Source organism: Pseudorca crassidens, chromosome 15 (genome assembly GCF_039906515.1).
Source record: "Pseudorca crassidens isolate mPseCra1 chromosome 15, mPseCra1.hap1, whole genome shotgun sequence".
NCBI lineage: Eukaryota > Metazoa > Chordata > Mammalia > Artiodactyla > Delphinidae > Pseudorca > Pseudorca crassidens.
Window position 1 is genome coordinate 34,988,209 of NC_090310.1, and position 14,062 is coordinate 35,002,270.

General features: G+C 49.2%; 2 protein-coding genes across 6 annotated transcripts in view; one reads left to right on the plus strand and one right to left on the minus strand.

The window, feature by feature from the left end:
• Positions 1-11,637, minus strand: part of SEC14L5 (SEC14 like lipid binding 5) — a 42,775-nt gene extending 31,138 nt beyond the window's left edge. For 3 of the 4 annotated variants that reach the window (XR_010934970.1, XM_067706732.1, XM_067706729.1), the window contains exons 1-2: positions 11,033-11,147; positions 10,552-10,666 (exon numbers count right to left, since the gene is read on the minus strand). Coding sequence is in view for 3 of the 4 variants with exons in the window: in XM_067706732.1 (XP_067562833.1) it covers positions 10,552-10,666; positions 11,033-11,070 (153 nt within the window). In the remaining variant the exon portion in view is untranslated. Of the gene's footprint in view, positions 1-10,551; positions 10,667-11,032; positions 11,148-11,376 lie in introns of those variants that run through there. The other variant, XM_067706730.1, reaches the window with a different exon arrangement.
• Positions 11,638-11,888: 251 nt separating this feature from the next.
• PPL (periplakin) overlaps positions 11,889-14,062 on the plus strand; it is a 66,899-nt gene continuing 64,725 nt past the window's right edge. For both annotated transcript variants that reach the window (XM_067706735.1, XM_067706738.1), the window contains exons 1-2: positions 11,889-12,172; positions 12,796-12,897. Coding sequence is in view for 1 of the 2 variants with exons in the window: in XM_067706738.1 (XP_067562839.1) it covers positions 12,887-12,897 (11 nt within the window). In the remaining variant the exon portion in view is untranslated. The remainder of the gene's footprint in view (positions 12,173-12,795; positions 12,898-14,062) is intronic.

Below are 14,062 nucleotides of genomic sequence, written 5' to 3' on the forward strand. Positions count from 1 at the left end.
CCTTTGCCTTTGGCAGGTGACAGGGTCTTACAGGATCAGGTAGTTCACAGGACCCTCCCTTTGTTGGAAACCAGCTCACACAGATAGTTTTATCCCTACTTGAGAGCCTCAGACGCTGACTGCTATCCCCACAAATCAGGCCTGAGCTTCTCCCAGCTGGACAAACACACGCTGTGGCCTCCTCGGGGACACAGGGTAGCAGAAGGATTTGGTTTCAGCCCTTCCGCCAAGTGATTGGAGAGGAACACCCACGCATGCCAGCTCAGAAAGGGAGCTGGTCCAAGGCCCAGAACCTGCCCAGGCAGGGACAGGGCTGGGGCAGGCAGAGGCCAGTGGAAACTTCTATTGAAGGTCTCCTACGAGCTGCCCATCCTGCAAAAATCCACATCAACACACTAACCATGTGGAAAGGGGAGCCTAGATTCCTAGCCAGACTTGCCCATTTCCAGGCTGGGTAACCTTGAGCACAGTACTTCCTGTTTCTCCCCGAGAACACGATTAGTCTATAACATGATTACTCTATAAAGGGAAGTAATCATGAAACCTCCCAATGAGTGCTCAGTTGTGCCTCTTTCCTTCTTTCCCGTGTCACAACTGCTGAAGTAAAAAGTCATCAGCCCTGAATCCCTAGTGCTTAGCAAAATACCTAGCATGCAGTCGACACTCAATAGACAGTACATGATAAAGGAGTGAAGGACAGTGTAGCTTAGCCATGAAGGTTGTGGACTCTGGGGCTTGGGTTCGAATCTCTACTCTGCTTACTACCAGCTCTGTAGCCTTGAACAAGTCATCAAGCTCTCAGTTCCCTACTTCCTTCATTTGTTAAAAGGAGAATAAGAAAAGTAGCTGCTGTACTGAGCCATCAGGGGAATAAAGGAACCTGTTTTGGTTAAGTGCTGAGAACAGTGCCTGGCACATGGTTCGTTCTACATAAGCATTTGTTCAATAAATTTAAATTTTAAAAAAGAGTGAGATTCTATAAAGTACAGAAAAGCTATTTCTGCTAATCACTTGACAGCTGCTCCCTCCTCCCCTCCCCTCCCTCCTTCCTTCCTGCTCTTCCTCATGCAAATTCAAAGGAAGCTGGAATGCTGCTTACCCCAAACCTTCCGCCAAAAGTGGGAAAAGAATATCCAAACCACACCAACATATTCTAGTCCAACACTTCACCTTCTCTTTCCGTGCTGCAGGCTGGATTTGGCACTGACAACCGTGACCATTGCACAAAGTGTACCCTCCCTGTCACACTCCTCAGGGGACTTTCTTGTCCACCCCCAGCTTCCCCCACAAGCCTGGGAGACCCCAGGACAGACGTATCAATCCTCTCAGGTCCCCCAACTGTTTTTTTAAATTGCAATATAATTCTCATACCATAAAATGCACTCTTAAAAAGTGTACAGTTCAGGGACTTCCTTGGTGGTCCAGTGGGTAAGACTCTGCGCTCCCAATGCAGAGGGCCCAGGTTCGATCCTGGTCAGGGAACTAGATCCCACACGCCGCACCTGCACCTAAGAGGCCGCATGCCACAACTAAAGATCCCGCATGCCGCAACAAAGATCCTGCGTGCCTCAACTAAGACCTGGCGCAGCCAAAATTAATTAATTAATTAATTAAAAAAATAAAAATAAAAATGTACAGTTCAGTGGATTTTAGAACACTCACAAAGTTTTGCAACCATCACCACTCTCTAATACCAAAACGTCTCATCACCCCACAGAAACCCCACACCCATCACAGTCACTGCCCTTTCCCCCCACCCCAGCCCTAGGCATCCACTAATCCACTTTCTGTCTCTATGGATTTGCCTTTTCTGGACGTTTCATGCAAATGGAATCATACAATACGTGGCCTTTTGTGTCTGGCTTCTTTCACGGAGCATTATGTTTCTGAGGTTCATCCGTGTTGTAGCCCGTGTCAGTGCTTTATTCCTTTTCACAGCTGAATAATATTTCATTGTGTGGATCCCCCAGCTCTTGGCAGAGTTGCTCAGAGTTGCTGAAGGAGCCATCAGACACCCGATGGCAGTAGTTACATCCCCGCTGATGAAGACGAGCAGACGTGGGTGAACCAGGGCAACATCACTGGAACATTTTGAAATGACTGCTGTATACAATCTATAGAAACAGCTGTACCCAGATGGCCCTGGAGCTGAGAAACCTGCTGCTATTCTAGTCAAAGGCAGCTCAGGAGACAAAACGATGGAGACAAAAGAGTCAGAAGGACCCAAGGGGCAAGGCTGGGATATGGTGAAATGGCAGAGACAAGGCAACGCATGGGGTTTAGACACTGCCTCTGCCACCTGCCAGCGGGGTGACCTCAACTTAGCTTCTCTGAGACTCAGTTTCCTCAGAAAGAAAAGGATGATGATGATGACAATGATACCGACTCTGTAAGGGGTGTTGAAAAGATTAAAGGGAGATAAGGTGTGTGAGGCATTTAGCACAGTGCCAGTCACCACACAGATTTCTTTTTTTTAATGGACGAGGGTAAACCAACAGGTTCTTGAATTGATATTTGTACACCCATGTTCACAGCAGCATTATTCACAGTAGCCAAAAAAGTGGAAACCACCCCAATATCCATTGACAAATGAATGGAAAAACAAAATATGGTCCAGCCATGTAGCGGAATATTATGCAGCCATAAAAAGGAATGACATACTGACACACGCTACAACGTGGCTGAACCTCGAAAACATAATACTCAGTGAAAGAAGCCAGACACAAAAGGACAAATACTGTATGATTCCACTTATATGAGGTCCCTAGAGTCGTCAAATTCATCGAGACAGAAAGTAGAATGGTGGTTGCCAGGGACTGGGGGAGGGAGAGAACAGGGAGTTAGTGTTTAATGGGGACAGAGTTTCGGTACGGGAGGATGAAAAAGTTGTGGTGATGGATGGCGGTGACGGTTGCACAACAATGTGAATGCACTTAATGCCACTGAACTGTACCCCTAAAAATGGTTAATTTTGTGTTATGTATATTTTACCACAGTTTTTTAAGAGGGTAAGCCATCTTCTGGATGGTTTATAGCCCTACCAGATTGTGATTTGGAGTAGGGTATCATGTCTGTGTTTATTTGTTTATAGTCAATGCCTCTGTCTCTAGGTCTGTTTCCTTCCCCACTGGATTCCCCAGCGGCCTCGTAGCACACCTGGGACACCATAGACACCCAGCCAATATTTGCTGAAGGAGGGAAGGAAGGAAGAGGAAGGAAACCAGCCTCCCTTTGCCTGGCTGGGACCTGGTGTCCTCCTCGTGAGGTCATGCCAGGGGAACGTCTGGCCTCTCTGGCCCTGCGGGAATGTGTAGCCCCTCCGCTGGGCCAGGGCACTGCACAAAAGCCTGCTGTGGCTTCTTACCCACTCGTGGGGAGCGGAGTGGGGAACAATTCTCCTGTGAACATGCCCTGCTCCCACGGACTTCCGGGATCAGCTGGTACCCCTGATGGTTCAGGGAGAGGCAGGGCGGCAGTGAGGCCAACCCAGAGTATTTTGACACTTAGTGCTATGTCAGGATCATGATGGGAGGGAAATGCTATTTTATTTTTATTTTTTTATAAATTTATTTATTTATTTATTTATTTATGGATGCATTGGGTCTAGAAAGCGGCAAGCAGGGGCTACTCTTCATTGCGGTGCACGGGCTTCTCATTGCGGTGGCTTCTCTTATTGCAGGAGCATGTGCTCTAGGTGCGTGGACGTCAGTAGTTGTGGCACGTGGGCTCAGTAGTTGTGGTTCGCAGGCTCAGTAGTTGTGGCACACGGGCTTAGTTGCTCCGAGGCATGTGGGATCTCCCCAGACCAGGGCGCGAACCCGTGTCCCCTGCATTGGCAGGCAGATTCTTAACCACTGCGCCACGAGGGAAGTCCCGAAATGCTATTTTAGGTTTTCTAAGTGTCTCCGAAATGCACCCAGCCTTGGTCAACTCTGCTTCCCCAAGCTCTCCCTACCTCTGGGATGGAAATGCCCCCTCCAATCCACTTTCCACACCTTCCCAAGCGCCCAAAGTCCTTGAAGAAATGAACTGACCCCACCAACAACTTTCTAAATCACAGGGGCCCAACTAAGTAAGCCACATTCATTTCTTCAAAGAAACAAGTTCCGCCCCAATTACAAATCCTGCTACATGACATTGCCTGGACACTCTCTCTCTCTCTCTCTCTCTCTCTCTCTTTCTCTCTCTCTCTCTCTCACACACACACACACACACACACACACACACACACACACACACACACACTGCAAGCTCTATGAGGGCAGGAAGGGATCATGTCAGCAGAACCAGGTCAAGACAGAACGAGAACAAGACAGACCAGGTCTCCCCCTTTCTGAAGCTTAATGTAATGAAAAAGACCCATATAAACAAATAAACAAGCAAATTCCATATAAACAAGTAGGCAAGCAAATTAACAGAATAATGATGCATTTCAGGAAGTGCTAAGAATCACCTAGTCTGTAGCTCCTGCAACCTGGCAGGGTGCTTGGCACACAGTGGAAACTCAATAAATATTGATGGAATGCATACGTGCAAGAATTAACGCATGCATAAACTAATGAATGAGGGCCTAAAGTTGATTTCGGGGCCCCCTGAAATCAGATTACTTTGCTGGGCAGTGGATCACCTCTGTTCTCCCAGCCCAGATCAGAGCCCATCAGGGCCCTGTAAGAAATCCAGGGTGGAAAATGTTGCTTCCCTTAATCTGTTAGCAACGGGATCAGATGACAGGCTCCAGGGAACTAATTTAAACTCATTTAAATAAGGCCCCAGCTGCTTTATTAAAACTACATCCATAACAACGATTCCAACTTTAACTGCCTGCCGTTGGTCTGGGCTGCAAGGATTTACCTTCAGAGGCTGCTCCTTATTAATAACCCATTTGCTAACTTACAAGCTGTTTATCAATACAAAGTCCAGGTCTTTAAATATTTTAACACTTAATTGCTACCAACAGCCCTCACCTCTATAACCTTTCCTCCGGATGAACAGCCAGCCTATTGCTTAGGAAATTATCACGCCGTCTTCCTTCTTTAGGTTTGCAGAATCTGAGATGACCACAAAACCACAGGGCTTTGAGCCCCACAGGGACCCCTGGGCAGTGGACGGACAAGAGGTAGCCGGGTTACTTCTGAAGCCACGTCAGCCACTGGCACATAGATGTTCACTGAACATCAGAGACAGAATCCAGGATGTCTGGCTGTGAGCTCAGGCTATGGGGTCAGATTCCCTAAATTTGAATCTCTGCCATTTAGTAATGATGCCATTGACTGAGAGTTATGGGCTGAATCGTGTCCCCCCAAAAAGCTATGTTGGATAACTAACCCTGGGTACATCAGAATGTGGCCTCATTTAGAAATACGGTCTTTATACAGGTAATCAAGTTAAAATGAGGTCATTAGGATGTTCTTACAAATCCAAGATGACTGCTGTCCTTGTAAAAAGGGGAAATTTAGGGAATTCCCTGGAGGTCCAGAGGTTAGGACTTTGCACTCTCACTGCTCAGGGCCCAGGTTCAGTCCTTGGTCGGGGAACTAGGCTCCCACTAGCTGCGCAGCGTGGCCAAAAACAAAAAAAAAGAAGAAATTTGAACATAGAAGTGCACACACACAGGGAACATACCATGTGAAAGTTGGAGTTATGCCACCACAAGCCAAGGAGCTCCAGAAGCCAGGAGAGAAGCCTGGAGCAGATCCTTCCCAAGTGCCTTCAGAGGGAACACGACCCAGGTAACACCTGGATCTTGGACTTCTGGCCTCGAGGACTGGGAGGCAATACATTTCCGTTGTTCTAAGCCACCCAGTTGTGATGCTTTGTTACGCGGCCTTAGCAAACAAATACACTGACACAGGGACAGTCTCCTTAACCGCTCTAAGCCTCAGTTTCCTCTTCTGCTGCAGCTGAGGCTGCTGTTAAAGTACTTGCCTCTGAGCTGGCCGGAGGGGGTGGGCACACAGGGTGTTCGTTAAACCTTTCTGGACTGTTGTGATCAGCTGCCCTCCAAGAAGCCAGGGACTGTAGGTTTTGGCTCTGCTCTCCTTTGCAGGGTTCTGATGGGGTGTGGACATTCCAGACACAAACCTGATGGTAACTGCCCCATGGGACGGCTTACTCGGCCCAGAGGCCACCCCAATAACTTCAGATCCTCAGCCCTGAGAAACAGCAGAGCTCATGGTTGGAGATGTAAACTCTGGAGCCAAACTGCCTGCAGTTAAGTCCACACCTGCCATGTGTTTGCTGTGCGGCCTTGGATAATCCATTCATCCTTTCTGTGCCTCAGTCTCCTCAACTGTAAAATGGGGTTACCCAACGAACCTAGCTCATAGGGTAGTTCTGAGAAGCACATGAGTTAATATTTGAATGGACTCAAAACTAGTAGGTGCTGTGTACATGTTTGTTAAATAAAATTTAAAATAGAATCTGCCTAAATATTCTAAATAACAACCACCATTCACAGCAGGGGTTTCTTTGGAAGGAATAGGCCCACACAAAAACTTGGGCATCCGTGTTCACAGCAACGTTATTCATAATAGCCCCAAATTTGAAACAATCTAAATGTCCATAGGCTTGTGAATGGATAAACAAATGTGGTCTATCCACATAACGTGAATATTATTCAGCCACAAAAAGGGTTGAAATACTGATAGATTCTACAACCTGGATGAACCTTGAAAATATTATGCTAAGTGAGAGAAGTCAGTCACAAAAGGCCACATAGTGTATGATTTCATTTATATGAAATGTCCAAAATAGGCAAAACCATAGACAGAGAGTAGATTGGTGGTTGTCAAGGGCCAGGCCCGACGGGGAAGTTTAGGAGATAATGATTAAAGGGTATGGGCTTTCTTTCTGGGGTGATGAAAATGTTCTAAAACTGACAGTGGTGATGGTTGCACAACTCTATGAATATAGTAAAGACCCTTGATTTGGACCCTTTTTTTTTTTAATCATCTCTATTGGAGTATAATTGCTTCACAATGGTGTGTCAGTTTCTGCCCTACAACAAAATGAATCAGTTACACATATATACATATGTTCCCATATCTCCTCCCTCCCGCGTCTCCCTCCCTCCCACCCTCCCTATCCCACCCCTCCAGGCGGTCACAAAGCACCGAGCTGATCTCCCTGTGCTATGCGGCTGCTTGATTTGGACGCTTTAAATGGGTGAATTGTATGGTAGGTGAGTTATAGCTCTTAAAAGCTGTTAAAACAATAAATGATAATAATACACTTAAGGGATATTTCATGAGCATTAAACAACATGCCAGGCTCTGTCCGGGTACACATGTCCCTTCACTTAATCCTCACTTCAGCTCTCTGAGGAGCAGAGGCCTTTATTATCTCCATTTCACAGGTAAGAAACTGGAGCAGGGACCCAGCTAGAGGATCCGGCTCGTAACCTCCACCCATTCAGGAGAAGAGCCCAGATCAGCTGGAAATCATTCACAACAGGCTGTAGGCTGACCAGAGAGTGGCCTTCAGGGCTCAAGTAACCACAGTCCACAGTCCAAAACATGGTCTTTGTGTTCTACATACTGGGATCTCCACAAAGACCCCCCACCTTCGGGGACCCCACATTCAAAGGGACAAGGGATTCTCTCCAACCCTGATAGGCAGCTGCCTCCATTGTCTTAATTGTATTCCTCTGCTTACCAAGATAATACAAGCTCATTGTTTTGAACCCAATAATACAGAATACTATCAAGAAAGGAGAAAGCAAAGGTCCCTAGAATTCCATCCTTCAGAAACAGAATTCACGTCAAGGAATTTGGCCCAAGGAGAGAGATACCCACTCAGTGGGTTAGTTACATTTTTGAAATGAAAGAGAGAAATCTTTTTTTTTTTAATTTTAAGCTGGATCTAGAAAGGTTGCCTTAGTACTATTTTATAACCAATTCCACAAACCCAGTTTCAGTGGTTTGTGAACTTCAGTGGTTTGGTGGATTTCTGAAGAAGTGAAGGGGTACTTTGATTCTCAAGTCAGTTTTGTTAAACAGAAAAACCAAAAGCCAGCTTGTCTGGTCACTCGGATGTGGTCAAAATAGCTGAGTTCATCCGAAACTTCCCTGGCATCTGACCCAAACTGAGGGCAAGTGTTTAGCTGAGAAACAAAGACCGACATTAAGTGCAGAAAAACCCTTTTGTGCCCGCACAGCGAGCAAGTTATGTTGAGTTATGCAGCTATTCTGGGGACAATGATGTTTTGTAAACAGTCGGCAAAGTGGCTTTGTCGACAATGTTGGCGCAGTTTGGGGCCCTTTCACCAACAAGGACTGTATGGAGATAAGGCGACATAGTATTTGAAAAATACAAATGACAAATTAGTACAATACAGATAATAAATATCTGAAAACTTTTGTTTCCTGTTGTACCCACAAGCATTTATCCATCAACCCCTAGAGATTGTTAACAGCTAGGGGAGTAAACTGAGTCAATTATGGAACTCAAAGCTGACAAAATACACTTCACATATTCCAACAGTCCTATTAATACAATCTTAAGTGCTAAGTCTTAAGTCTTAGCAGGCATTTTTATTTTAAAATGCAATGATTGTAAATATTTTTTTGAGAATCCTAAACATACTACATTAAATTTACATTTATTAAGCCCATGCAATAATAAAAATTTGCTAGTTTTCCATTCTATAGTCGTTTGTCTCAGCTTCTTGGCTTCATGGCTTTCTGGGCCATAGGTTATCCCAGAAAAGTGGGGACAGTGTCTCTCTTCTATTGAGTGAATGAATGAATGAATGAATGAGTCCTAGGGTCAGAATATGTGAGCTGTCTGGAGCCTTAGACAGAGGATGATTATTTATATTTAGCTGCCATTTATTGTCCACTAAGTATAGACCAGGCCCTGTGCTGGCCACCTCCCCTCCCCCACCCCCCACCACACATGCGCTACAATCACCTTCAATCCTAGTTACAACCTTATGAGGTGCATATAACCAGGCCTATTTCACAAAGGAAGAAATGGGGGCTCAGAGAAATTCAGTGACTTTCTAAATACACACAGCCAGAGCACAGCCAGGCAACGGCAGGGACGCAGCACCTCTGACTGCACATCCCTAAGTCTCTGGGGTGTCCCACCCCCATTACAAATGAAGGAAAGTCACACAGACAACAACACAATAACAGTAACAATAACAGTAATAGCATTTGGTCTGTGCCAGACCTTGTACTGGGAGCTTTACATGTGTTGACTCAATTAATCCACAACAGACCCCCAGATTTGGAAACCATGTAATCCTCATTTTAGAGACGGAAAGTGCAGGCTCAGAGAGGTTAAGTAACTTGCCCAAGGTCACCCAGCTTGTCAGTACAAGCCCAGGCCTGCTCCTGCTTCTTTCCTGACCTGGACCCATCTACACATTACAGCACGACATGTATGGATTACTGCAATGATGCTTTTTCATCTTTTATGTGACATACGTAGGTAGATTCATAGAATAGGTTAGGGGAGGACACACACACAGAGCTGTCAACTGATATCAAAGTCCTTGGAAAGAAGGCTGGGATTAAGCAACCAAGGGTGGGATGAGGACAATGTGGGTGGATTCTGGTGTTTCTTACACTTTCAGTACTATCACTTAAAACACCATATGGTGTAATAACAGGGACAGCTGCATTTAGTGAGCACCTACTGTGTGCCAGGCACTGAGCCAGAGGCACCGGGCACTATTTCATTCACTCCTCACCACAACCCCATAGCACTGCCTCTGTTTTACTGGGGAGGAAAGCTCTGAGAGGCAGAGTGATTGGCACCAAGAAGGAAACCCACGTCTGCCTGTCCCCAGCACCTGCCCCACGGTGCACAGACCACTGATCCAGGAGGGCCTGGGAGACAATTCTATGTTGCATAGTTAGACAACTGCTCTCAGACCCTTCCTGCCCACACGTGCCCACTCTCCCCCTGGTCTCAGCTTCCTTGAAGGGGAGGGGAGGGGGTGTGTGAGCAGAGGGAGGACATGGGGGGTGTTGTGGCCCTGGAATTACCCCCTTGTCCCCGTGCAGGTCCAAGCCCGGCTCTACCTCTTCCTGGCCACAGAACTTAAGGCCATTCCTTCACCTGTCTGAGCTTTGGTTTAATGGAGGTAAAATGAGAATAATAAGAGCTTCTGGGAATTAAACAAAACAACGTATGTAAACTTAGCAAACTCTCAGTGAATGGCTGCTGTCATCATCCTCATTAGAATATGTACCATTATTATTATTATTATTATTACTATCAGTACACAAAACGACAGCCAGCAAACAACTCAGCCCTTGCTATCCTTGTTTTCTGACAAAGGAGATCAAGATGCAAACAGATAAGCTTCAGTAAGGAAAAGAAAGAAAGACCTTGTGTTTGGGTCAGCGGGCAAGGGTTCTAGAAGTTGTGGGGAAAGGTGGGATGGCCTGGTTAGAAGCTGGACCCACAAGGTTAGTGGAGTAGCTCATTAATTCCTTCTGATCTGGGGATCCAAGGGTCTCCGTCTCCCTCCCATCATAGCTGACCTCTTGTTTCCCTCCAACTGTTACACAAGGGGCCCCAGGGTCAGAGGTCACTCACCGCCATGACCAACTCAAATGGGTACTTGTAGACGCAGACAGGAGACTGGTACTTCTGCACCATGTTCTCGCAGGACCACCAGCGGAAGCCAGCCAGGCAGGAATGGGCACAGAGCCTGGGTGAGGGTATCTGGTGAGGGAGCAGCTCCCTCCACGGGAAGCAGGAACCCTGCCCACTGCTCCCCCAGCAAGGGGCAGGCCCATCCCTCTGGCCCCATCCACACATCTCCCCTGCCCTCAAAGCAAAGGGGCCGATGTGATTCCCAAATTACTTTGGGCCATGCCCCAAACACTTGCCCTGTCCATTACTCAATGCCCCAGACCACACTCACTCCTCAGGAGCAATCAGCACCCCCAAACGTTCCTCCATCCTCATGCTGAGGGCCCCCGGAAAACCCCATAAAGCCACCCACCTGGAAGCACACACATTCGCAATTCTTACACTCCCACAATTCATTCACCCACTGCACCCCACAGCTTACCATGGGCGTCCCGACCCTGCAGTCCCCCCAAGAATCATTGCACCTGCCCTCCCATTTTCCTCCAAGACACCCTAACATACGCACACAGTCTTCACCAAATTTCACACGCACTGTCTCTGCCACACACGCGCACACATGCACGACTCCCCTCCCACACGAGACCGCCCTTGCATACGCACTCAACTTTGCACACACGCCCAGCTCCCTGGAGCACGCACCTACTCAACTCCATGCTCGCACACAGCATCCCCTCTAGGATGCGCATAGAGGTTCACACACACGCACACACACTGATGCATGCGCCCACACGCATGCACGCACAGGTCCCCCGAAGCCCCGCTCACCCTAGCCCTCGGAGTCTCCGAGACGCAGCCCCGCGGCAGCACGGAGCTGAGCCCGCCCGGATCCCCCGCGGCCGCCTGGCCCAGAGCGCAGCACCTGGGGCGGGGCGCAACCGCGATCGCTGGACCCCGCAGTCCGGGCCGGCGATCGCCGAGCGTGGGGCGTCCTGACCAGCACACCCTGCGTCCGGGCCGGTCAGGGAGGGGCCTGCGGGAGGGGGGAGCGCTCCAGGACCCGGGACAGCGGAGGTCCCGGCCTGGCCTGGCCCCGCCCCCGCCCTCCCTCTCCGCTCAGCCCCGGCCCCGCCCAGATTTACCCCCTGGACAGGCCCCGCCCCAGACTGGCCCCACCCCAGCCTTAGCCCCTCCCTTCATTTTTATGCATCCTTCTTTGACCACGCCCCCACCCCGGCCCTTTCTCCAGACTGGCCACTCCTCATGCAGGCCAAGCTTCCATAGGGTCCCGCCCCTAAAGCACGCAGCCTCAGGGGTGGCTCAGCCCCAGGAAGACCCCGCCCCAAGGCTCCAACCCCAGTCTAGCTCTGCTCCCAGGCGAACCCTTGCCCCACCCAGCCCCGCTGGCCCTAGTACAGTTCACGTTTGGCCCCTTCCCTAACTCGGGTCAACCCCCTCCTCCTGGGCTCTGAATCTGCTCCCTCCACTGGCTACGCCCCAGAGGCCTTCTGGCCCTGCCCTAAGACACCAACGTGCATCTTTCATTCACATGCTTGCTTTTACAGAGCTCCTGCTAAGTGTCAGGCCTTTCTAGGCGCTGGAGAGTCATCAGTGAACACAACAGGTAAAAAATCCTTGCCCTCGTAGAGTTTACATTTCAGTGGGGGAGACAGACATTAAATAAATAAGGCAAATGTATAGTACTATGTGAGATGGGGGGAAATACCAAGGTGAAAAAATAACCAGGGAAGGGATTCAAGAAGCGAGCGGAGTGAGGGTACAATTTAAAACAGGGTGGACTGGGGCTTCCCCGGGAGGGTGACGATTTCCCATCCTTCTCACTTTAGCTCACAAGTAAACCCTCCCGGCCCTCCCAGGATCCCGGGGACCCAGCCTTCCTTCCACAGCCCTCCCTTCCTTCTCCCCATCTGTTTGTCCTGGAGGAGCCAAGAAGCTGGCTCTGGACAGCCTTGTCATCCGTGTATTCATTCACTTGACATTTACTAAGCACCTACTATGTGCCAGCACTGTGTGACTTCACCCATTTGCAAGAGGGAGTCAGACAAGCTGCCTGCCCTTGCGTGGCCCACAGTTCTGGGCAGGGACAGTGTGTACAGGGAGACAGACAGCGCTCTGTTTAGCAAATACATGGTTGCAGCTTGTGATAAAGAGCCCGTTTGCTTCCTTCCTAGCGTGTGTCACACTCTGTAATCACCTTATTTATTCATTCATTTTATTTATTTGTAGGTCTGACCCAGGAGACTGTGAGCTCCGCAAGGGCAAGAGACCGTGTCTGTCTTATTCATCTGCCCCACGTCCGCAGGATCTTACTGGGGACATGGAACACGGGTAAGTACTCTGCGTTTTCTTGGTTAAGGTTATCAAGAATGGAAATGGAGCACACGGTTCCCATCCCTGCCACAAGGTGGCAGCAAACGACAGTCCATGGCTCCTGGGGTCGCCACCAAGGGGAATTGTCGAGGAAGATGGGAGTCCGGGGTGTATCGCTGGACCCGGGGTTCATCAGGGAAACTCATGCTCCTCCTGGGCGTCAGTGCAGGACGCGTAGTGAGCATTCACACTGTTGGCCGTTGTTACAGCACGAAAGGCATTGAGTTGGCACAAAGTAACCACAAATTAGGATGTTTACACCTGGAAAGGTGGGGCGGAGCAATATATCCCAAACTCTCCAACTCCTAAGACTTCCCTCAGCAGGGTGCATGTTGAAATCCCGTGCACTGCTCGAAGAGCCTGGGAACGTGCTTGTTTAACAAGCTCCCCAAGTGGTTCTTCTAAGCGGACAGGCCTGGCGGTGTGGGGGGATCTTGGAGGTCATTCCTAGCGCCTGGGGATCCCAGGATGCTTGGAGTAAATGCCAGCCCTGGGGAGGGAGCCGGTGCGCTCTCGTAAGTGGGGGAGGTCCGCTCGCAAGAGCTCCTCCCAGTTGTGGGCGTGCTCACGCTCCTATTATACTTTTCCACCCAGGCTGAATCGTCCTGGCCACCCCACTCGTGTCTTCTTGGCCACAGAAGGTGGCAGCTTGGGGGAGTAGGAGCTGGCGTGGGAGATAAAGGGGTTGGGGGCAAGAAAAGTCACGAGGAGCAGAGGAGAGGCCCTGAGACTGCGGGGAGTCTCCAGGTCTCCTGGCTACCATCAGCGCCGCCCCTGCCCGCAACCGGTGAGGAGGCCACTGGGTTGCGGGGGGGGGGGGGGGGGGGGGGGGGTTGGGGGGGGAGGGGTGCGACCGCTGCGTGGGTACAGAGAGCTCAAAGTGGAAAATGGGGCCTAGAAGGGAATGAGAGTCTCACTCCCTCCTCCTCCAGCCAAGAGAAGCGAATTAGTAATAGCACCACCTGCCACGTGCTTCCTATTCCTATCAATCACTCCTACAGTTTATTGAGCACTTACTTGGCACGTGCTGTATCAGGCACAGTTCGAAGGCTTTACAAACATTCACACATTTAATCCTCAAAAATAACCCCTGTAGGGATGAAAATGTTTTTGCGCTCCACAG